Source organism: Cucumis melo, chromosome 11, assembly GCF_025177605.1.
Source record: "Cucumis melo cultivar AY chromosome 11, USDA_Cmelo_AY_1.0, whole genome shotgun sequence".
Lineage (NCBI taxonomy): Eukaryota > Viridiplantae > Streptophyta > Magnoliopsida > Cucurbitales > Cucurbitaceae > Cucumis > Cucumis melo.
Window position 1 is genome coordinate 31,029,190 of NC_066867.1, and position 17,490 is coordinate 31,046,679.

General features: G+C 34.6%; 2 protein-coding genes across 2 annotated transcripts; one reads left to right on the forward strand and one right to left on the reverse strand.

Moving 5' to 3' along the window:
- The first annotated feature begins 331 nt into the window (after positions 1-331).
- Positions 332-13,154, forward strand: LOC103497695 (uncharacterized). The gene is made up of 22 exons (XM_008459957.3): positions 332-783; positions 915-1,022; positions 1,790-1,938; positions 3,446-3,527; positions 3,692-4,107; positions 4,343-4,775; positions 4,857-5,080; positions 5,310-5,505; positions 5,664-5,806; positions 5,882-6,056; positions 7,181-7,234; positions 7,786-7,965; positions 8,659-8,771; positions 9,643-9,825; positions 9,910-9,967; positions 10,446-10,547; positions 10,633-10,757; positions 10,890-11,025; positions 11,112-11,189; positions 11,485-11,601; positions 12,238-12,300; positions 12,413-13,154. Exons 1-22 carry the CDS (start codon positions 637-639, stop codon positions 12,488-12,490), a joined length of 3,360 nt encoding a protein of 1,119 aa, XP_008458179.2. The 5' UTR covers positions 332-636; the 3' UTR covers positions 12,491-13,154.
- A 1,512-nt stretch (positions 13,155-14,666) lies between these two features.
- LOC103497692 (probable receptor-like protein kinase At5g24010) lies at positions 14,667-16,626 on the reverse strand. Its single transcript, XM_008459951.2, has one exon. The coding sequence runs from the start codon at positions 16,347-16,349 to the stop codon at positions 14,943-14,945; it is 1,407 nt and encodes a 468-aa protein (XP_008458173.2). The 5' UTR covers positions 16,350-16,626; the 3' UTR covers positions 14,667-14,942.
- Between the last annotated feature and the right edge of the window lie 864 nt (positions 16,627-17,490).

The following is a 17,490-nucleotide window of genomic DNA, read 5'->3' on the forward strand; positions in this document are numbered from 1 at the left end:
AATGTATGTGCTCTCAAGCCTTCAAAGATAGTTGGCTCCACTGCTTCTCAAATGTGCAAAATTTCCTTAGGAATCACACTCTCCGACTTGCGTTTCAAATTTGCTATAGAAAGATTTGTTTATAGGAATTGCGATGACGTCGAAATATTATACATGTCTTGCACATACCATTTTTAAAATTAGTTGTAACATCAAGGTACTGCCTAAATCTTATGTATTTTCAAGCATTTGTAGAGTTGAATAACATACATCTATAATATCAAAGTATTCATTTTATGAATGTAAAATTAAGAGAAGGGGCATTTCATATACTAAAAAAAAGTTGGAAAATGAGTAGAAGTTAGGGGGAAGGGAATAAGCTGTGTCTTTCTTACCTGACTTCTCTAAGTTCCAAAAAGCTCAAATAAAAACGTATCACTTTCGTAAAATGAAAACAGACTTCGTTGCTGTTCAAAGGATTTCTGAGATCCACATCGGAACTTGATAATAATTGGGCAAAAAATGCCTTCAAAATTCTTCTTTAACCCATGATTCAGATCTCTCTCATAAGCCCTAATTCTACCTCATTCCATCTCCCTCATCTTTGATCCTTCATTTCACCTCTCAATCCAAGTTTACATTAAGGAACAGAGCAAGATGTATATGGCCTATGGATGGCCCCAGGTCATCCCTCTTGAATCTTCCCTTTGCCCATCTTCTCAGCAGATCATTTACCTTAAGGTCGTTAATCGTTTACTACTCGTTGTTTCTCCCACTCATCTCGAGCTTTGGAGCTCAGCCCAGGTACCAATTCATCTCTTAGTTTACGTTCATGTTTGCCAAAATGGGTTCTGCCCCTTTTTTGGTTTGGGTAATGGGAATTGTGAATTTTCGATTTTGACGTTGGAATATATTTGGGTTTGTCCTGACCTCAGCATAGAATAAGATTGGGGAAGTACAAGCGAGATTCGGATTCAGTGCAGAGGGAAGGAGAGAATATTCAGGCTGTGTGGAGTCCTGATACCAAATTAATTGCCATTCTTGTAAGTGTTTCAACTATTCTTAATATATATGTTTCCTTTTGTATTCTAAATTCATTCTGGGTGAATATTTCTTGCGTGAATTGCAATGCCATTGCTAGTTAACTTAGGTTCTGTATTTTTGTTATTTGTAATTAGGAACTTGGCAACCTTTCTATAGATGTCCGACCTATACCTGTTAATTTAATGTATACTATTAAGTGTCAAGTTCTGATATTTTAAAGTGAAAGCATTTGTGGAGCTCATGTTAATAGCATATGTAGACACTTAATAGCTTGTGTCTTGAATGGAATTTGGTTCAGGTTAAATTCATCCAATCTGTAATTAGATATCCTCCTATACTATGGTATTGCTTTAGTTGTGACACCGAGATTTAATTTTCGATATTGATAGCATGATTAAGGTTTGGAAAAGCTAAATACTTCTGGCCTTTTATATATAAAATTCGTTTTTCTAATTTCTTTTTGCCTGTCTTTGAATTTGCTTGTAGAAACAGCTAATTTATCTTTGTAATTATCAGTTAGGACTTATTAGTTTGGATAGGGGCCTGTTTCTTAGTTAGTGTTAAGACTCCTTTTTGTGGTTTCTTGCATGATCTTGTATATTCGTTTCTTTTTCTCAATCAATTTATAGTTTCTCAATGAAAGACATGGAGAAAAGATTGCGTCATTTATTATTGGTTTTAGAATAAGCTTCAACAATGCAGGTGTTGAATTCTTTTACTTAAATATTTTCCTTTAATAAGTCTCTTGTTTTAATTTTTCTTGCAGACATCATCTTTCTTTCTCCACATCTTTAAGGTACAATTCACGGATAGAAAGATACACTTTGGGGGAAAACAGCCCTCTGGTTTGTCTTTTGCCACCATCTCTTTGGTTCTTAGTGAGCAGGTGCCTTTTGCAGCAAGGGACTTGACAGTGTATGCACTCTTCTAATTTTGATAACAGGGCTATCTCTTGTTTTTGATGCAACTGAGTTGTCATTCTTGCTAACGAGAAACCATTTAGCACCCTTTGGAACTTGGCAAAATTTTCGCTGTGTTTCTATGCTAAGTGATTTAAATCCTCAAGTTGGCAATGATAGACTTTCATTGATGAAGGAGGTACAGTTGTGAGGTGGAGAAAAATTCCAAATGGATCAGATCAGGTTCATTCTTGAAAGATGCACATATATGTAGTTTCAACCAAACACACTAAGTATGGCTAAAGGTCCATAGGGTCATTTCCGTCATCAATCTTGTTTATCTCCATGAGGAACATGCGCTGCGAAAGCTTATTCAGGATATCACCATGAAGCGAATATTTGGTCTTGAAATGCAACAATATTTAATAAACATGTTGCTTAGTGGAAAGGATTTCTAAAGGCCGACAAATAAGCTGAATATTTAAATTTCCAGCCAAACTCTTGCAAGGTTTACCTTATTAAGGTTAAAAAAATTAGCAAGGACTTCTTTCTTCAGTGCAGTCATTGGCATTATTCTTCTTTTAGCTACCGACCAAGCTAGGTGCTGGGTCCGTCTTAGGAACTTGATTTTTCAAATAGTTCTAAGAAATGAAGGTTAAGTGAGTAGATGCAAAGTAAATAAAACTTCCATGGAGGATTCAAAAATAATGTACGAGTCTAGATTATTCCTGTATTTGATGTTTACCAAATAAATAAAATCTCATTTATGATAACTACATGATAGCTACATTTTCCCCCTCTCTTGTCCAATTGGCTGTCTTTTGTAACTCCTTTAGATTGGGGCTTCTTTCCCCGCTTTTGTAATTTCATTATTTCATATCATACATCAATGAAATTGTTTCTTATTCTTATCCCAAAAAAATGAAGACTTCCATTTCAAATGTCTTCCCATCCCAAGAATAGTTCTTGTTCTCTTTCTTCAATAAAAACTTGTATTTGTAAGATTAGTGAATCACTTTACCGTAGACGTGATATTGCAAGATTCTTTGGTTGCTAAAAACTTGTTTACTATGATACCGGACCACCAGAATACTCGTCAATGAGCAATGTAATTAACAATCCACACTTCTAGACGTAGAAGTACTATCCTTAAATGGAATGACAACTGTGGAATTGCTGCATCCCTTTTTCTTTTTCTTTTTTTTTTTTTCTTTTGAAAAAGGAAGCTTGTCTCTTCATTAAGACAATGAATAACAATATAAAGATATAAATTATAATGAAGAGACAAGACTTATGCCCTAACGATCGGCAAGTGGACCTTGACATTTCAACTAGGTTGACACCCCTGAACACTCTCATCATATGTTTGCTGGAAGCGAGGGCATCCCTTTTTCTCTTAAACTAACTTATTAAGAATTAAATGATAGTTACATCATACTAATATCTGGCAATTCATGTTTATATATATGTGTATGGTATTTATATTATATTTATCAATTTTGAAGTTTAAATTGTTTATGCAGTAGCAACATTGTAAGCGACAGCAAGCATATGTTTATTGGGCTTTCTAGTGGATCTTTATACAGTATATCATGGAAGGGAGAGGTAATGTAAAGGTTTTCTTTTTTGGACCAGTTAGCAAATATTTTTCAAGTACATTCTCATATGTTTAGTTTTGTCAATCATCAGTGTTCTGTAGGCTGAATTGCAATTAACTTTCCCTTTTCTTTTGTCTGACTTTCTTCTCATTACATATCTTTCTTAAACAGTTCTATGGGGCCTTCGACATTGATCTTCAACCCCGTGATCACAATGAAATTGGCCTACCTTCTCTTCCTCTGGATAATGGTCTTGCTTATAAAAGTTCTCCAAGGATTCTCAAGACCAATCATGATGTCAGGCCAAGGTCCGTTATCATAAAGTTGGACCTTTGTCTACCTCTGAGGATGCTCCTTGTGCTTTATTCTGATGGAAAGCTAGTACGATGTTCTGTAAGCAAGAAGGGCTTAAAGTACACTGATGCTATTAAGGCTGAAAAAACTTTTGGTACTGTAGATGCTGTGTGTACATCTGTAGCTTCAAACCAACAAATTCTTGCAGTTGGCACCAGAAGAGGGGTTGTCGAATTATATGATCTGGCAGATTCTGCCTCCCTCTTTCGTTCTGTTTCTTTGCATGACTGGGGGTAAGCCTGGAGTTATCTTTTTCCAGAACAAAGAAATTGTACCGTCAAGAACCAATGTCATTTCTGTAGGGTGTCCCTCTTTCGTTCTGTTTCATTGTTAGTAAAATTTGTTAATTACTTTAAGGATGGAGTCTCCTTTAATGTTGCTGGTTTATTGGCCATGAATTTGAGGGATTCAAGAATGTCTATGCTCACACTAATTCATTGTATCTAAGATGATTTTGGCATCATGCAGATATTCTGTAGAGGACACTGGTTATGTTAGTTGCATTGCCTGGACACCAGATAATTCTGCTTTTGCAGTTGGGTGGAAATTAAGAGGGCTAGCTGTATGGTCCATTTCTGGTTGCCGTTTGATGTCAACTATCCGCCAAGTTGGTTTAAGTTCTGTATCATCTCCAATGGTTAAACCAAACCAAGATTGCAAATATGAACCTTTAATTAGTGGTACTTCGCTGATCCAGTGGGATGAATATGGTTACAAGCTTTATGCTGTTGAGGAAAGAACGTCAGAAAGATTAATTGCATTTTCTTTTGGCAAATGTTGCCTTAACAGAGGCGTTTCTCGCACAACACACATACGTCAAGTAATATATGGTGATGATCGACTGCTCATTGTGCAATCAGAAGACAGCGACGAACTTAAAATGCTTAATGTTAACCTTCCGGTAGGCATTCAGATAACCAGCTAGTTTAATTGGTTATTTATTTTTATATTTCTATCTCTGAGAACATTTATCTTGGTCCAGGTCTCTTATATTTCTCAAAATTGGCCTATTCAACATGTCGCAGCTAGTGAGGATGGTATGTATTTAGCAGTTTCTGGCCTACATGGTCTAATCTTGTACGATATTCGGTTGAAAAAGTGGCGCGTATTTGGGGATATTACTCAAGAACAAAAAATTCAGTGTGAAGGTTTATTATGGCTTGGAAAGATTATAGTAGTTTGCAACTACACTCAATCTTCTAACATGTAAGGAACTATTTCATACTACTCTCTTCTTCTGGCCACGGCTAATTCTAACATGTAATGAGTTAATTATATGGCTGTATTTTTTTGGGCATTCCCACGCTCTTGTTTGACTTTTGTGTTTGGCTCTCTTTTTTATGGATGGACAATCTTTTGTATAGATTTTGTTATACTCATTTGTATCCTAAGCACATACTTATGCTCATTTGTAATCGTGATTAATCCATTTCAGGTACGAGTTACTTTTCTTCCCAAGGTATCACCTTGACCAGAGTTCTTTACTGTGTCGGAAACCACTGCCTGGAAAACCTGTGGTGATGGATGTACATCAAGAATATATACTAGTCACCTATCGACCATTTGATGTTCACATTTTCCATTTGACATTACTTGGTGAATTGACATTATCTAGTAACCCGGAATTACAGGTAAATGAATATATTTAACTACTTTGATTTGAGGATTTCTTTGAGAATGGTAGTACTTGCCAATGTACTTTCTTCTCAAGTGTTCAGTTGCCCTTGAGTGACAACACTTTGATTAATTAATTCTTCATTCATATTTTAAGTGATAAAATGACAAACAGCTTTCTACAGTAAGAGAATTGTCAATTATGACTGCAAAGAGCCATCCAGCATCAATGCGGTTTATTCCTGAACAATTCCCAAAAGAAGGCATTTCAAACAGTCATATCTCTTCTTCTCCTATGTTAGTTCGAGAGCCTGCAAGGTATTCATCAACATGTTATGAAAACTGGTATTCTTCATTTGATATACTTCTAAGAGGATTAATACGCTTTGCTAGATGTTTGATTCTGAGAGCAAATGGAGAACTTTCTCTTCTGGATTTGGATGATGGGCGAGAAAGGGAGCTTACTGACTCTGTTGAATTATTCTGGGTCACTTGTGGTCATTCAGAGGATAAAACAAATCTAATTGAGGAAGTTTCTTGGTTAGATTATGGTCATCGGGGACTGCAGGTGAAGGATTCTTGGATTTCAAATATTTATAAATATCTGTGTTAATATTACTCATCAATATTTTAGTCTTTATGTCTCTTTGGGGACATCCGATAGAATCAATATTTTAGTCTTTATTTGTTCATATTGTTTTCTTATGCTATAGTGGGTCTTTCTCTTAAATGGGCGTTCACTATAAAATGTAAAGTAGAGGGTAGTATTTAGTGATATAGAACTTTTCGCTAAAAGCTTCATTCAAACTTATGAAATTGATTATTAGGAAACATTTGTTCTTAATGCTAAAATTTATACTTTTTGAGGGGTTTTATTTTTTTTATCTCCTGCATCTATTTCTGTTTCTTCTCTAAGAAAGTTATGAAGAAATTCATAATTAGATACAACTTTTGCAAACTACTTAAACCACTCTCTTGAAGACTATTTAGGCCTAAAGAGAATTCTTGGTATCAACATTTTGTTGATCCAAGTTTCTTTTCAAAACCTAGTGATATGTACATAAAAACTTCTTCCTCAAGATCGTCAATGAGAAAATTAATTTTCAAATCGAGGGGAGACTCTAAGCATCTATAGGTGTTTAAAAACTAAAAAGGAAAGAGTAAAAAGTTTAAGGGTGTGTTTGGTCCAAACAGTTGAGAAGTAGAAGTTGTGAACTCGACTCCTTGTTTGGTACAAGGAGCTTTTTTTTTTAATGTGTTTGGCACAAGGAGTTGGTGGTCCCACAACCGAAAAAAACATCAAATATATACTTTATCTCCTTACACCATGTCCTAGGAGTTTACAACTCCCTAGACTTAATAACTCCTTGGAGCTCACTATTCCACTCCTTGTCCCGACACTTCATAGTCAAGCTGTTTGTACCGTAAGTTGTACAACCTATAGAACACATACTGTTCAAGTAAGTTTGTATTTGTGTCTAGATATTAGTTGTTGAACTTTTAGTTTTTATTGTACCTTATGTTGTAGTGGGTCTTCCTTGCACATTTTTGAATGGCGTAAAAGTTTACTCCCAAAAGTTGCAAGGAATTTTCTTCTGTACTCTTATCAGTTCTTATATGGTGTAGTTGACTTTTCTTGTTTCTCTTATTTGGAATTGGCTGATATTTATTCTGGTTGGAAGCTTTTTGCAGGTTTGGTATCCTTCTCCAGGCGTCGACTCCTTTAAGCAGGAGGATTTCTTGCAGGTATGGCCATGTGGGCCTGTGACTACTAAATTATTAATAGTTGTATAGTTGCAACTTGCGAATTCCTAAGCGATGCAAGAAATTGAAGTGTTAATCTTTGGTTCTTCACAAATATTTCCCATTAGATTCTTCTAATTTTATTTGTTCATTTTAGGTTACTGTATGCTCTCTTTTGGGAGGCGCTTTTGATTTAGTTCTTTTGGGGGTTTTTAACACCTTGCAATCTGCCCTTAGGCTGTTCGTTTTGTGAGTAATATAGCCCACTGTTTCTTATCTAAAAAAGGTTTCCTAAAGATCAATGCATAACATTTTGGTTCAGATATTCCGTCATCTCGACTGGCCCTTCTGTTTGACTGTTTCTATATTTGTATTTCCCTATACCTCAATTTAACGATGAAAAAAAGTTTCTTTAGACTTTGTACAAGGTGGTAGTCTTTGCTGCTTTAACCTTTTGTATGAGAAGATGTAATCTATGGTTATTCTGAGTCGTCTAAATGCAAAATAGTTGTTGGACGTTGCCTGACTTGTTTAAGGTATAAACCTGCTTGTAGCTGGATCCAGAGTTGGAATTTGATCGGGAGGTATACCCACTTGGACTTCTCCCAAATGCTGGTGTTGTTGTAGGTGTATCTCAAAGAATGTCATTTTCTGCAAGCACAGAATTTCCATGTTTTGAGCCATCACCTCAAGCCCAGACCATACTGCACTGCCTATTACGGCATCTTCTACAGGTAGCTCATTATTCTTCTCATGTTATCGAAGCTTCATTGAGTTCAATGGTTACATAATGCATGGATGTGTTGGCCCTATTTTAGAACTTGATACTTTCTGCTTCATTTTCCTGAAAGGAACAAATTGAATATTACCTACAATTGTAACTATATTGATGGTTTTAACTTCATTATCTCTCTATTACTGAAGATGAAGCTAACCAGACATACTGTCGGAACCAATCCAACATTGTTGGTATTGGGACTTGGGAGAGAGAGAACACTAGCTAAGGGAAATTCCGACTATGCCCACAGTAACTAACTTGGGCCCACTTTTCTAACAAACTCTTATCCCACTCAAGTTCCTGATACTTGCCCTTCCCCTTCCTAGCCCCTCTTCCTAGTATTCACCTTCTGAAATGGGGGCCTATCACTTCATCAGCATGAAAAGTAACCCACAAAAACTTTTGAAGAAAGAACTTCCATTGGAAAGAAAAGAAGAGAATAAATTCATCCCAACAAAACTCTCTCTTACAGTCACAATGCATAGTGAAGTTTTTCCTAGTTTGTACCCTATCATTATTCCCTGGGTCAGTGTGTTCCAGTTGTCTTGCTTTTTTTTTTCTTGTAGGTTAATATCTAATAGTCTCATGCTACTACTATACATCCAATATAGACGTTTTTTTAAATCTTATTGTGATTGGAAATCTGCAGAGAGATAAAAGTGAGGAAGCTTTAAGGCTGGCACGATTATCAGCAGAGAAGCCTCACTTTTCTCATTGTCTAGAATGGCTTCTTTTTACAGTTTTTGATGCTGAAATATCCAGGTAATACCTTCAGGAAAGGAAAATTTGCTTAATTCAATTCACGTATTACTTCCTATCATTTAGATTTTCCTCGTATAAATTTATGCTCCAAAGCTGCTATCTTATAGTTTTCAATTTTTTCATTTCATTCGTTCTTATTTTGTTAAATTTTTAATAAATTCCCAGTTGTCAAATTCAAAACAGGAACTAAACGTATCCCCAAGTTTTTGTGATATTGGCCTTGCATCTTTTCTTTTTCTACTTTTATATTGTCCCATTATCTGTAGAACAATGTTTAAGGCAATTGGAATATTATCAGGCAACAAATTTCTGGCTTGTCTGGATGTGTTAGAGGGCGTGTAAAAAGTTGTAACCTGGGAGGAAGTAACTCATTTCTTTCAAAAAATTTGGTAGTTTTCTAAACACCTTCCTTTTAAGCCTCTAAGCACGAGACACTTAAAGAGAAAATATTAACCTGTGTTGGAAAAGCCATTTTGGCAAGAAAAATTGATATTAATTATGGTGATCACCTAGTTATATTCTATGACTTACCTTAGCAACTAAATGTAGTAGAGTTAGATAGTTGTCTTGTGAGTTTAGTTGCAGTATGCGCAATGTAGCTCAGATCAGACACTTGGATATTAAAATAATTTGATATAACTAGAGGGAAAACTTTTTAAAATAAGTTTTTGAAATAAAAGGAAATAGAAAAGGTAACACCTCAGGTCCTTTGTGTTGACTAAGGAACATCCGGATGGAATTCAATTTTGCTCAATTTCCAACCTTCACGTCACTGTATCTTTTACAAGAGTCAATTGCATAATTATGTCCGAGACTGTCGTATTCAATTTTACATTGAACTTTACATCATGAATCGTGATTTTTATTGTAGGCAAAATGTGAACAAGAACCAGAATACAGCGGCTAAATATGCAAACAAGCTGTCACTTTTGGAAAAGACATGTGAACTGATAAAGAATTTTTCTGAGTATCTCGATGTAGTTGTAAGTGTTGCAAGAAAAACTGATGCTCGACATTGGGGCGATTTGTTCTCTGCTGCTGGAAGATCAACAGAGTACAACTTTTCTACTCTTTACACATTGGTTTCTTGTACCTACTTTGTAGTGGTATGTTAATTTACTACAGTTTCAATTTTCAGGCTGTTTGAGGAATGCTTCCAGCGGAGGTGGTATCGCACTGCCGCCTGTTACATACTTGTAAGAGATGGATTCCTTTTTCTGAAACAGTGTGAAGATCATAAAATAAAAATAACAAAAGTCGATCTTTAAATGCTAAAAGTTACTTTGCTCACACATCATTAAGGATACTTCTTTGAACTTTACTGCAGATATTTAGATCCCCAAGCCTGAGAATCCGGAAGAATTTAATGTATTATCTGGTTTGAATTTTCATTTAGGATTGATTAATTCTGTAGGAGAACTAACTAGTGGGTCTATTACAGTATATGAAAACTGATCAGAAGTTTCCATACTCTAGAATCTCATAGTTTATTTTTTTCTTCAAGAACTAGATAGGAAATATGTTCTGTTTGAGCTGCACAACATAAATCTATCACATCCTAGTGAACTAAAGTGAAGAGCATATCTTGAAGATGATGAGTAGCTTTTTGACATGAAATATGGAATGTGGACCAAATTTCAAGGTAACAAGATATGTTTTGTTTGAATATCACAGGTGATTGCAAAACTTGAAGGCCCTGCGGTTAGTCAGTACTGTGCTTCACGCCTATTGCAAGCAACACTAGACGAGTCCTTGTATGAGCTTGCTGGAGAGCTGGTAATATTGGACATATTTTTGTTTCTCTTAATTGGGTATGCTAGCTTAATCTCGTTGAGGATTTATGTTTCTTCCATTATTGAAGGTGAGGTTTCTGCTGAGATCTGGAAGAGACTACGAACATGCATCGGCAGATTCAGACAAACTATCACCTCGATTCTTGGGATATTTTCTTTTTCGTTCTAGCAGGAACCAAACCTTCGATAGAAGGTGATTAATATATTGATAAGTTGTTTGCATGTCTCAAAGTTTTTATCAGCGAAAGCTGTTTCCTGACCGGAAAAAAATCTGGAAAATTTTATTTGGAACTGTGTTAACTCATATTGTCTTCTTTATTTGCAGTTCATCGTTCAAGGAGCCAAGTGCACATGTTACTTCTGTCAAAACCATTTTGGAAAGTCATGCTAGCTATTTGATGTCCGGGAAGGAATTATCAAAGCTTGTAGCATTTGTCAAAGGAACTCAGTTTGATTTAGTGGTGGGGAAAAGCTTTTTCTAGTACATTCTCAATAGTCAGGTTGATTTCTACATATGGGAGTAGTGTTCTAATTATAATGTTTGCAGGAGTATCTCCAAAGGGAGAGATATGGAAGTGCTCGCTTAAAGGATTTTGCATCAGGGCTTGAACTAATTGGGGAGAAGGTATTAAAATGATATGGTCATCAAATTCTGGACTTTGTTTTTCAGTATAAGAATTCTCTCTTTGTTGTCACCAGTTTCGGTCATGTTTCTTCTGTGGCAGAAACTCTCTTCTCGCTATATTTCTGTTATCACATGAAATTAGTTGCTACTATTTCCATAAAGTGACAACTTGATAAGGTTGCGATTCAATAATATTTATTTTGGATTATTCTTTAATATTTTCATACATCATGCAAAATTTCAAATTTAAGGTGGTTGCTTCTTTCTTACCGTGGTGCTTATCTTTCTTGTCCAGCTTCAAATGGGAACACTTCAAAGCCGGTTGGATGCAGATTTCCTCTTGGCTCATATGTGCTCCGTTAAGTTTAAGGAATGGATTGTTGTTCTAGCAACTCTTCTAAGACGGTCTGAAGTATGTACTTTTCTGTTGACTACATTTGCGTTTATGTTGGGCAACTTCACCCATCGCCGTTTCATACGAGTTCAATTTAATAACCCTAGCTCAGTTTGAGAAGTATTATACAAATCCTAAGGTAGTTTACCAGAGAAATGAAGGGGGCGTTTGGTCAACGATAAAATCAAAGAGTTGAGTTGGTAATAATTATAGGAAAATTATTGGGGGAATTGACACAAATAACGATGGGAGAAATGTGAGTTGAGTCAAATAACTAGATAGTAAACCTCTTTGATTATTAGTAAAGCAAATAGGAGTTGGTTTTTTTACCCGTCCAACCCAACTTTCCCAAATTACTCATGTTGCCAAACACCCACCAAGGAACATGTTTTCTCCCAAACACCCACTAAGGAACATGTTTTCTCCCAAATTACTCACGTCATAAAAATAAAAGATCTCTCCATTTCAAACCTTTGTGCACTCTTATGCAACAGAGTCAAAAAGTATCATTCTATCACCTTTTTTTTAAAGAAACTATCAGAAGGATTTTCTTTTCCAATAAAATGAGTAGAGCATGAAAGATAACACCTCCTTGTGATGTGACTCAACTATAAATATAACTGAAATTCATCAAAATTTGTTTAATTTTCACAGGTTCTGTCTGATCTGTTTAGGCATGATCTACGATTGTGGGAAGCATATAAGAGCACCCTACAGGTAAATTTTGTGCCGAACTTTTAAGACTTGCTTCTTTCATGTTAATTCAAGTAATTAAAAGATAGACGGATTCAATACTGTTCTGATAATGTACTGTTTCATGTGTTCCCAGTCATCATTTGTAGAGTATCACGATCTGCTTGAAGATTTGAACGAAAAACTTATGTCAGCAGAAAAATTGGAGGAGTAATAGCCAAGATTAGCTTCTAACCATTGTTTCATCCTCATCAACCATCTGCCACCAAATGAAATGGTACATTCATTTCCATATCCATGTCCAATGGGATTATCTCGTTGGTTTTGGTAACAGATCGCAGATCGATCGAAGTACATTTGATCAAGCAAGCATCAACATGTTAACAGAGATCAAAGCAAAGCAGTATTAATCAACCCCTTTCGACATAAGCATTAGATAATAATGAGCGGAGTTTCAATAAAATCTTCTTGCTTCTTCTTAACAGCCTTGCCGATTGGAGGATATGGCTTTTCTTCTCCTTGTAATACTAATTCAATCAATATTTGTGTATATGGCTTTTCTTCTTCCCCTTTGTCAAGAGTTTTCTTTTTTGGGGTTTGCTGGGTGGGGTGATTGAGTAATGTTAGGAAGGGAATCTGTAAAGTTCGTGCAAATGGTCATTATTGTAGGAATTATTATTTCTTTGCAATATTCCTTATTTAAGTATTCTTTTGGAGAAACGTGTAATAGTTTAGTGCTTAGATCTTGTACTACTTAAACGTTGGTCATAAGATGTCAATTATTTGTAGGGGCTCTACAACGACTAATGGAGTTCAATATAGAAGATAATAATGGGTTGTTTGGCCTTGATTTGGAATGAATTGGATTGGTTATAATAGTCCATTGTTTGAGGTGTGTGTTAAGATAGTGAGGGTAAAGTAGCACTATTTTCTATACAATAATTGTATTGTAAGCTCACTCTAAAGCCAATTATCAACGACTTGTTCTAACAACTAACTCAATAGCTAAATCAAACAATCACTCCAGTAGTCAACTCCATTGAAGACTACCTTTGGTGATCAATTAACATGTCCACCTTTGATAACTACCTCTAACGATTGCTTTTGATAGCCAACTTTGATGATCATTCTTTGTGATTTTTTTTTTATAATTTCTAACAAGTAAAAGAATAAAACAAAGAAATCAACCATTGAAAATGTTTTTGAATATAGGTATGAAGTTATTGGTTCAAAGTATTAAATAGTTCCTTTTAAGTATGTTTGGTTTTAACTAAAGAGTGTATAAAGACACTTTTATAAAATGTAATTAAACACTAGTGTTAGTTGGATTTCAAATAGTTTTTACACATCATTTTCAAAATGAATGTGATTTTCTAGAGAAAAAAAATATATTTTTCTTCTAACAATTTAAACATGGTAATTCAAGTTTTTTTTTCTAATGTTAAATGAACAAACAGTTGGATAAACAAATCATTTCATTGATACTTTTTAAATTATGTTATTTAACATATCATTAATGTTATTAAAAAAAAAGAGAGAGAAAAGCCAGCTTGAATGACCAAAAGTGTTTCAATGATTTGAAATGATTCCAAAACATCCACTTATATTGTTTAATTAAGGGAATTAAAAAAAAACAAAGCTTTGTTGAGTAGTGTTATGGTCAGTTAATAATTTATCATAGGATTGATTGAAATTCCACCGAGAGGGATGGAATTTAACGACAAACCCGGTCTAGGTTGACCGTTAATCCTAATAAAGTTCAAACTAATTGATAATATTTATGTTCACGTAAAAAAAATTTTCAAAATAGAAAAAACGATAAATTATTCAAAAAAATTTGCACTTAGTTTTTTAATATTTCGTCAAATTTTCTATTTTTATAATTCTCCTTAAATCTACTTAATAAAGCGAGATTACATTCATTTACTAAGGGCGAGAAATTTTGTTGTTTACTTTTTATGTTTCATAATTTTTCTAGAAAAAAAAATCAATTTTCATTCTAAACTTAGGTTTTAATTTAAGATTTTGAATGTCATCAAAATCATCGTGTACTTATTTCTTCATGAACACATCAAGCCATTCCAACAACACTACAAAATGTTTCAAGCTTCTAAATTAGAAACTTTCTAACAATATGTAAACTAAGTGCATATATATATAATCAATGTGAATTCAAAAATAGATGATGGTTTTATACTAAGAAAGAAAAAATTAAAAAAAAAATGCATGAGATGAGATTTGAACCTAAATTTAAAGAAGGCTAGAACATGCCTCGACTTAAATATACTCTTTATATATTGTATTTGAAAAAATTAAAAAATGCATGATGATGGTTTCATATTATATAAGTGCATATATATGTTTTCTGAGTAGACAATTGAGAGAGCTCATAGATAAATCCGACTAAAAAAGACTTTATAAGATTACATAGATATGCCAATTTCTTGAGATTGTTTTCTCTCAATAACTTACATAATATCATTACAGATTACAACAATGTATATCACAAATTCAAAAGAAACAAACTCAACAGTCAATACTCAAAACAAACTTTATGTTACATATTTCTATTAGCTTACTTGCTTTCAAATACAATAATTCCGTCTCCTTTTATATCTAAACATTGAATAAACTTTATGTATCCTCAAGTTTGAACAAAGCTTTAACTAGGAATTGACTATTCCCATGTTAGATTTAACTTTCCAACTATCCACAACAGGCAATTTCGACCATGAGAAAGAATCGTCCCTCCTGATTACCTTTCGACGCAACATCAGCGACACAATTACGACCAAACACAAAATCACTATATAAGGAACTAAATTAATAGTGTTTCCTTGACATCTCTTCAAAATCATCTCAGTAGAAAGGTTACCAACAAAGCTACCCAAAGAGTTATTCAACTTCATGATCTCAATCCCATTTAGAAGACCATCTATAGCATATGGAACACTATGGTTAGAGCTTCCTATACTAATTCTAAGAACCCCTTGTTCATCACCACTGACCATGAAATCAAGATAGAACGGGGAAGAAAGTTCCCAATTAGTAGCGGTTGAGAGATCGAAATTCTCATATGCATTGTACCCGTTAACATAGATATTGAAAAACAGAAAACCAATTGATATACTTGCAATATCACAAAAATGCAAGCGAACGATGTAGTTGTATCCATTGATAGCGGGGAAGGTCCATGTCATATTCATGTTCGGAATCGATGAATTCGTACTCTTGATCACTCGAGCAGTGTTGTAGACATTATCAGGACAAACTTCACGACTTGCCCCACCTTCTTGATACTTAATTCTTCCACTAGAATATACTTTCTTTGATCCATCATTTGATTCAAAGTGTTCATCATCAGGAACCCAAGTCCTCCAAAAAGAATCATTGAAGGGAGTAACCTTAGGCCCCCCAACATTGACTCTATACAACACTTCACGCCCTTCCTTGGACAACCCATCAACATTTCCACTATGTTCATAACTCAAATATTTAGCAGAATCAGCAACAAGATCTTTAGGTGCAGAAATAACTTCAATCGCATTAACAAACGCGAATTTCGATTTCTTAACAGGGACGAAGGTAATTTCAAGAGTTTCAGTTCCAACCCAGATAAGAAACTCCTTAATTCTAGGGTTTACAGCAGAGACACCACTAAAATTACTCAAAACCACATACCCATTAACCAAAACGTGAAATTGAGCACGAATGAGATCCAAATTTGAAGAGGTAAAAGCTTGGAAATGGAGACGTACCATATGTGTGCCTTTGTCATTGATCTGCAACTCGTACTTGGATGGCATCTCGAAAACGCGAGCTGAATTGTAAATTGGGGGCAAACCTTGAAATGGGTGTTGATTTTTGAGAGAGAAAGAGCGGGGGGAAGAGAGAAAAAGTGAACTTGAAGAGGAGGAATCGGAGAGGAAGATGCGATGATCGACGGTGGACTTAAGGGTTGACCCACAATCGATGAGGTAGTGATCGATGGGAGAGAAATGAGAAAAGGAAAGAATTGGAATGGTTGATGAAAAAAGTATGAGAACAAAGAGAATTGGATTCAGAAACTCCATTGGGAGAGGAATGAAAGTTGAGAAAGAAGAAGAAGAAGAAGAAGAAGAAGAAGAAGAAGAAGAAGATGAAGCCGCGTAAGAATTAATGGAACCAACCAATCACTTCATACAGCTAAGATTTAGAAGACGAAGTCCACTTCTACATACTTTTACTTCTCTACAATGAATTTGGAATAGCAAAAGTGAACATAACTCCAATACAATCGAGTAGGAGCGATCAAAATACATCCAAAAATCAATTTAACCGACCCACCGATGATCACTTCTTCTACCATTGACAATGTTTTCGCAATTAAGTAGTTTATATACTTCAAATATTCCAAAAACAATTTTTGTAACCATAAATTGGGGCCCCACTCATAGAATTGTCAACATACGAATGAATAATTTAAAAGAATTCATATAGATAGCATGTAGGGTGGGATATGAAAATTGACTTAGTTTTAGGCTCTTAAAACGGTATAAACACCGAATGTTAAGTCAGTTCTAATATCCTTATCTATTATATGTATCTTTGAAAATTGTCCACTCCAATTTTGCACTTTTGTAAGTGAACTTAGGGCCATCAAAAACTTGGTGTACTTTTCTAGGTGTATTTGAAATTATAACAAAAAAACAATTAGTTCAATCTTACAAGAGCAATGAACTAGGTATCTTTTAACCTTTTGATGAATAGTACATGTTTTGACTTATAAAACTATACTTAAATTGGTAAAATTGTAATTCGATGATGTTAGAATGATATGATAGTACCTTTTTTTAAAAGAAAATGAGGGTGTGTTTATATTTTAGTGAATTTTCAAACACTATATCTGATCGGTGATTTAGAAATAAGGTTATATTTGTTTAACAATGGTGGAGGTAAATCGACAAATTAGCGAAAGTATAGTTGTACATATTTACGACAAATGTTTATTGAAGTCTATCGATAAACCGACAAAACTCACGTCTATCAGCTAATAGATAGTGATATTTTGCTATATTAATAATTTCAATAGTTTTATCATTTAAAACAATTATGAGTGGATAAGTTTAATAGTTTATAAAGATATTATCAGGTTGTTTAAATTGAATCCCAATGTCTAAATCTACTACGAATACATCTGAAAAATACGAAATATAGACTAAATCCCCTATTTTA

Bases quoted from the DNA above. Each gene is read 5' to 3' on its own strand.
- LOC103497695 (XM_008459957.3), top strand. From the start codon at position 637: ATGTATATGGCCTATGGATGGCCCCAGGTCATCCCTCTTGAATCTTCC. The intron at 1,023-1,789 runs GTAAGTGTTTCA...TTTTTCTTGCAG, and splicing joins CCAAATTAATTGCCATTCTT to ACATCATCTTTCTTTCTCCA. The intron at 1,939-3,445 runs GTATGCACTCTT...TTGTTTATGCAG, and splicing joins GCAGCAAGGGACTTGACAGT to TAGCAACATTGTAAGCGACA.
- LOC103497692 (XM_008459951.2), bottom strand. From the start codon at position 16,349: ATGGAGTTTCTGAATCCAATTCTCTTTGTTCTCATACTTTTTTCATCA.